The 7748-nt window shown below is 41.2% G+C and overlaps 1 protein-coding gene across 1 annotated transcript in view; it reads left to right on the top strand.

Moving 5' to 3' along the window:
* Positions 1-3646, top strand: part of LOC307082840 (nucleoside diphosphate kinase B-like) — a 4999-nt gene extending 1353 nt beyond the window's left edge. Inside the window, exons 2-5 of the mRNA XM_079746564.1 lie at positions 1651-1771; positions 2838-2939; positions 3077-3189; positions 3368-3646. Coding sequence (XP_079602690.1) covers positions 1655-1771; positions 2838-2939; positions 3077-3189; positions 3368-3485 — 450 coding nt within the window. The 5' untranslated portion in view covers positions 1651-1654 and the 3' untranslated portion in view covers positions 3486-3646. The remainder of the gene's footprint in view (positions 1-1650; positions 1772-2837; positions 2940-3076; positions 3190-3367) is intronic.
* Positions 3647-7748: the final 4102 nt, after the last annotated feature.

Below are 7748 nucleotides of genomic sequence, written 5' to 3'. Positions count from 1 at the left end.
AACCTAACCTGCTAGCCCAACTCCTATTCATTTCAACCCAACCTGCTAGCCCAACTCCTATTCATTTCAACCTAACCTGCTAGCAAAACTACTATTCACTTAAACTTAACCTGCTAGCCCAACACCTAACCAAGTTGAATTCAGACTATTTCTTTAAAATGACAATCAGTTCATGCTGAGGCCAGCTTTAGTTGTTATGTTCAGAAGGCTGCTGATGGAGCACCACAGGGATCCAAACATACTGATCTTTCATCTCTCCCGGGCCGATTTCCTCCTTTAAATATGTTCTTGGTCGACCGAGGCGTATCAGCCTCACATCTAGCATCGCTCATTAGCAATCTAACCAGCAGGCGGTCTCTAATAAAAGCATCATCTGAAGCAACACTGGGCTAGGCTCCAGTCGTTAACAAATCCCACATCATACTGTCGTAAACTTATAGCTGCTAGTTCTGGGCTGCAAGCAAAAGTAACTCCCCCGGTTTACATAACTAATAGTTAGTAATAGTTGGATAGCACTAAAGTTTCTAAAGTAACACGTCTAGTCCCAAGAGGGTTCAAGTTCCTAAGTCTTGAGGGCTTTGGACTTGGAGGGGTTCAAACTAAATATTCAAGTTCAAATCAAGTTCAAATCCTAAAAAAGTGCAGAATTTCAAATGTGCTGTATTGGATAATTAGGAAAGAAAGAAAGGACAAATAGCGGTATTAACAGGTGGGAACGTCTAAAGTGCTCCGCTGAGCTTGCAACGGTGTCAGCGCTTCAGTACAATATCTGTTAGATCACGAGAGAGGCTTCAAAACAAAGGCTAATATTAAAGCTGTTAGGCAAGCAGAAACCCGAGAGAGGGCGTAAAGCCACACCACGAGGGGGGGTCTTGGAAAACATTTAGCCTTGGCATAGCTGCCGCTCCCCTCCAGCGTAATGGTCCATTGAGATGCCTTCCACCACAAAGCTGTGCCAAGGCTGGGAGGACAGGTCTAAGAATAGCACATTTTCTTCTTGTGCTCTGAGCTGCTGTCTCTAAGGCTGCTGCACTGCACCTGTTAGAGCCCAGCGAGCCCGGCAGGGAGAAGTGACATTGCATAAACAGGCATAGACAGATGACACTCATGCAGTTACACGCATGCCCAAGCATGCACACACACACACACACACGTACGCACACACTACCACACATACACACACGTACACAGACACACGCACACACACACACACACACGCACGCACACACACACACACACACACACACACACACACACACACACACACGCACAACCACACCCACACACGCAAAAAATAAACACACACACGCACACATTTTCAGGCTACTGAATTTTTCTTGAAGAGCAATTGGACAACCACACGGTCTCAGATGTGCATACACACATGCTCACATAAAAAAACTGTCAACACACACCAACTTCCCTTCTGTTTAATAGAAAGCTAAACAGCTCTGCGTCATCAGTGAACGGCAACCCCAATTACTTAATAAAAAAATTAAATGATGGTCTCATAGGGTGAACAAAACAAGAGAAAAGTTCCTTTGATTAATGTCAAAGTAGACTCATATAATCAGGCTATCGTTGTTTAAAACGAAAAAAATGGACACCAACATTTCTGGGAGACTGACATGTTCCCTCTCTTCTTCCCAGTATCATGGAGCGTACATTTGTTGCCCTGAAGCCCGATGGTGTGCAGAGAGGACTCTGCGGCGAGGTCATGAAGCGCTTCGAACAGAAGGGCTTCAGACTGGTCGCAGCCAAGTTCCTTCAGGTAACCACGGCGACGGAAACCAGGGGTGTTGTCCTGAAAGATCCCCCGTTTGTGTTCTATTTTGTGTTTGTTTATATTAAGAATAACCAGCATGTGGATTCATTAGAATATCCAAATGAAGAACAAGGTTTAGCATTTCCAATGATACCACTGTCATGTATGTGTCCATTACACAGGTACTGAGTAATGAACAGCTACATTTAGACATTACCTTTAGAGGGTAATTCTCAAAACTTGGCTGGGAGTTAAGAGGTTAAACAAGTGTTTGGTGTGTGGATTAGTCTCACAAGATAGACCTGTGGTTTACAGTTTTGTTGTAAAGCTTCCTCCTTCACATCTGTACTTTAGCTAGCCACATTTGAGTAACGGATACTGAAATCAAAAACCGGTAACCAAGGTACTTTGAAAAATCGCAACACAATGTTAAGCTATACATTACAATCCCCTGCCTAAGTTATTTCTCGATCCGGTTACTCAACATTTTTGGCGAGATATAGCAGAGACATGATGGCTGGAGAATTTAAAAAAAAATGCAAGCCACCTGTCTATCCTGTCTATGTGTGGGCTGGATTGTGCAGCATATACAGAAACACCAACACATGCGCCATACTCAATGAGCTTGTGTCGCACACATTAGCTTGCAAGGACAATGACGCCATGGATGCCACACATTCAGATGGACACACACACACACACACACACACACACACACACACACACACACACACACACACACACACAAACACACACATACTGTCTAACACACACAGCCAAGGCAGCCCAGAAATGAAGGCATGGTAGAAGAGATGACAGCTGCTCAATGGGCCAAGAATTCCTTTGATAGGCATGCCTCTAGTCATTCACGCACACACACACAAACATGCACACGCACTTGCACATATTTGGCCTCTGTCTTAGTTGGAACAGGAATCTTGCGGCCACGGTTGGTTCACTATCTCACGGTTATTTTTATTCCACATAGCTGTTTAAGAAGGCAGGTTAACTGACTTGTTTATTGAGTGAAATAAATAACTGTTTGTTTGTGTATTTGTCTGTGTGTGTGTAGCCTTCCGAGGACCACATGAAGAAGCACTACCTGGACCTGAAGGACATGCCCTTCTACGCCGGACTGTGCAAGTACATGTCCTCCGGACCCGTGTTTGCCATGGTACGACGCACTCGGACCTTCAGCACCTTCACACATCAACGAAGCTCTCTCAAAATAAAAGCGTTGAAATAAGGGAGCTCTGTCAAAATAAAAGCGTGGCAGCGGAAAGTGAACACCTCTAACCCTCTCTCTCTCAGGTCTGGGAAGGCCAGGGCATCGTGAAGATGGGCAGGATGATGCTGGGTGAGACCAACCCCGCTGACTCCAAGCCCGGCAGCATCCGCGGAGACTTCTGCATCAGCATTGGCAGGTGGGGTAACAACACAAGCAAACACACACCCACCCACACACACACACACACACACACACATTCAAATGTTCCTCTACTAATAAGGTCCTGTACAAAGCACCCAGGTCCTCACAAGCAAAGCAAAACGTCCTATACTGTGTGTGTGTGTTGAGCCTCACCACCTGAGGTCTCTCTACAGGAACATCATCCACGGCAGTGACACCGCCGAGAACGCCAAGATGGAGATTGCCCTGTGGTTCAAGGATGAGGAGTTTGTCACATTCGCCCCCTGCACCCAGGCCCAGCTGTACGAGTAAAGACAACCCCAGCATCCCAACCCAATGTAACCACACCCGGCCCCCACTCCGTCACCCGCTGCACCACCCAACAACCGACCTACCCCGATCCGACCTAACTCAACCCACCCCGACCCAACCGCATTCAATATACTTCTCCGGACTTCACTGTGCCCTTTTGGCATCAGTAAAATATTGTCAATAAAGGTTTGTGGAGAGAGCTCTGGTGTATTTGTGTTTTGTTTTACGAGGATTTGACGTTGTTCGATATGGAACGCACATGCAATATGGGTGATCCTCACCATACAAACTGGGCTTTAACGAGTCACTTGGAACTACATTTCCTTCATCTCCTATTCTCTGAGGATTCTCTGAGGGTTTGCCCTAGCATAGAGGAAGGCACCTTTCTTAGTGCCTTCGCAAGATTTCACTTGCTATTTACTAATTCATCAGAAGCATGTTTTTATCAAAAGTTACTTACAGTTATAGGTCATTGGACGCTGGGCCCCTTCCTGTAAGGCTGCCTACAGGTTCGGCTGTTTAGGTTCTGGGGTCCAACTAACGTTCTGATTGCAGTACCCGATAGAGATACACTCTGACCCATATGCTATCTTTCCTTTGTGTTCTGAAGTGAAGCCATTGCCAGGCAGTAACTGTAGATCCAGAGGGAAAGTTGAGAGGGTGATAGCTAGAATGGGCCACACTGCAGCCTGATGCTGGCCCCCAGCCAGAAGAATGGCTTCTACTATTAGACAGAGGTCGGAGGGGGGCGAGCGTCCCCCACCCATTCTGAAGGGGCACCCCTCTGACCTCTGTCTAATATTAGCCTCCCCTATCTTCAAGTAAAATCCATGTGGGTATAGACAATTATAATTCGGAAAATGAAGACGAATGTCATTTTCTAGTATGTTGGTTTTTAGCGTTCAATAGACGCATAAGACGCAACAGGGCATGAGGGTGAAGTCAAGCCAGATCCAGATTTAAATTTAAAGTCCTTAAACAAGGATTAATACTCAATGGGGATCCTTAATACTGAAGGATTAATACTCAGTCAATACTAATGGTAGGCCACTCTTTTGCAATGGACCATTCATTAAATTGATTCTTCATATGATATATCTATCTATAAATATAAATAGATCAATATAATAAGTTTGTGTGTGTATAGGTTTTGAATCACAAGGGAATTTCACTAGGAGGGAGACTGTGTTCTTGTTAAGGTGCAATGCTTTCAATGAAACAAAAAACAACAAATGAAAAGCAAACAATGTTATACCTTTTTTATTCTGTAGAAAATCCTAAGGTTCCATTTTTTAACACCAAAATGGAACACTTAATTCACAATCATGCTGCCCCAAATGTTACAATGTATTAAAAATGTTTCATGAAAGTGACCGTCAACATATATTGTATTGTTATACATATATATATATTTATATATATATATATATATATATATTTATATATATATATATATATATATATATATATATATATATATATATATATATATATATATATATATATATATATATATATATATATCTATACTCTAAACATGTGCACATGTTATTTGAAGATAAGTACATTTTATTTTCACAGCACTGACATTGTGGACTGAATAGACAAATACAGTGTAGGCACAGTGTTCTTAAAACCTTTTGACTGGGACCCAAAGCGACAGTTCAACCAAATTTGTTCTTACCTGTTAATACTGAAATAGTAAAGGTGCTTTAGATAAGACAAGAGTTTTAAAGAGGGGATGAGATGCCCTGATTGGTCAGAAATAAGCCGGGAGTGGTCTAAAAATCAAAATAGGATAATACAGATGTTCTCACAGCGCATTACACTGAAAGCTGATGGATGGCTTTGCCATTTATAACAAAACACACTCTTAAAATCAACAGCACCTTTAAGGGGCCTTTATTAAACTTCATGGGTTGTTGATAAGCCCTCCCAGGCCTAAAGTGAAATTCCACATGTGAATGTACACCCACATTAATGACAGATAGATCATCCTACCAACCATACATCTGGGTTGGTAATACCACTTGTGATGTCAGGTAAGGTAAAATTGGAAATTAATTGTAAGAGTTAATCAACATCACAACTGGTGGTATAATTGGGACCCATCAAACCCCCAAAAATATTATCACATACTCTGACTTGGATAATTGGCATTCCCAGAATTTGTTCAGTATGGATACTTGTACACTTTTAGTAGATATAAGCTATCCTACGAAGATGACTGGATTTTAAATTATAGATTTTAATTCTGTATACACTCGTCCTTCAACTCTTCAGAATGAAGCTGAACACATACAAATCATAATGGTTAAATTAACTATGATTTGTTTTTCAACTTTGAACTTCCCAGTACAGGTTTCAGAAACACAGCCGTTTAAGCAGGTTTTTAAACTCAGACAGAAAATTAAAAAAAAACACATTATGTCATCCTAGCCACTGATAACATGCACACAATAATCTGATATTGAAAGGGGAATACCACACATTTTTTGCTACCATGTTATAAGTGTTCCTCGTTCCGACATGGTGATCTCATTATATCAGTGTGCATTCATTAACAGGCTAAAAAAAATAAAGATCTATAAAACATACTCTATCTCAAGAGGAAATGGATTAGCTTTGCTTTGCAGTTGTATGATAACATCTTGTGATAAATGGTGACAAGACATTTGCAACGCAACATACATTTAATGCAGTAGGCTGTACTGTTGCAAAACTGACGCTACCGAAAGTACAATACTTAAAATGATAATAGCAGGCACTTGGCAGCTAAACAAACTTCAATTCTACAAAAGTCTAAATTCTGGTGGCCAAACCGTCTGAAAAACGAAGACAAGATTACTCTTAACAAGCATTAACACACAGCAATGCAAAGTCGGCAGGCTGGTTTGACAGCCACCATGTTGTGCTAGAAATAGAACATTCTGATGCGTTTGAAATCAAGTGAAATGAATGACATATTGCTGAAAGATGTAGAATTTTAATAAACAATATATTTTTTCCACTGAGCCATGTCCCCTGCTTTTTATTTTTTTTATATAAATTGTTTTAACAGTTGTGTCCAAAATACAAGATTAAGAGATCAACATTTTTTTCTCATAATTCCATTCTTTAAAAAATATCAAATATATAAATATAAGTATATGTTGAGATAGATAGCACCATGTTACAAAGACAATTCAACTTTTCACGTACAAAATTTGACGAGCAAATACACATACGTACACACGTTTAAACAGACTTACACCAATTGATATCAGTGTGCAGTGTTAGTTTGACAAGCAGCTAGCTTGGCTGCTAGCTTAGCATATAGCATATTACAAAACACATTTTGTTTCTCCCCTACACAGAGAAGGGCCATTCAGTTAAAGAAAGAGTATGCACTATGGGACATTTATTTTGTGCATCCTCATATCATTTCCATTTATTTGGGGGTTGTAATATTTCCGCTGGCATAACAGTATTTGTGGGTTGAATATGTTCCTTTTTAAATTAAGGGACAAAGAAGCAACCAGTAGTTCAGAGGGACACACGGAGAGGATAGTGGATGAAAAATACAACGGTTGTCAAAAGTATCAACATCCGTACTGTGTAAAAAAAAAACGTTGGCCACTTGAGGGCCCATTTAGAAATAAGCATTAATTGTCCACATATTGTTAAGTAAGAAGACGTGTTTGTTTATATAAAGCATCATTGCAACTGCCTCATGGGTAAAATTGTCCCAAACAAATAAAAACAGCAGCTCTTCCTTAATTGGGGGAGGGGCAGTGTAGACATTTCATTTCCACTGCATTTAAAACCTACGCTTCAATTTCACCCATTTTTTCCACACGTTTTACGTTTTACAACAGTGTTTTGTCCGCAAACAATGTGATCAGAATGTAATCTACGTCCCTCGTATTTCCAGATGTTTCAACGTGTACCTCTGTAACTTCAACCCCAAGATCGATTGCCATGCCTTTATTGTCCTAAGACATACTGGATTGTAATGCTTCAGTTTCTAGCAAACAAAAACAAAAGACGGATCCTACAGTGGACCCCTTCAGCCTAGTCGGGAAGACTAGGGGAAGAGAGATGAGCCAAAATTTAACAGTGCTTTCCTGTCATAACAGTCTTGTCATAAAGTGATGTTCACAAGCTGCACAAGCAATTTCAGTCTATCCTTAGCTTGCATGGAGACATCAGTCTGTAGCTTGCGCGCACACGCACACACACAAACCCCCCCCCCCCCCCCCCCCACACACACACACACACAAA

This window comes from Pollachius pollachius (genome assembly GCF_949987615.1).
Source record: "Pollachius pollachius genome assembly, chromosome: 11".
NCBI classification, from domain to species: Eukaryota; Metazoa; Chordata; class Actinopteri; order Gadiformes; family Gadidae; genus Pollachius; species Pollachius pollachius.
Note: the sequence above shows the minus strand (reverse complement) of the source record. Positions and strands in the feature narration are given on the sequence as shown.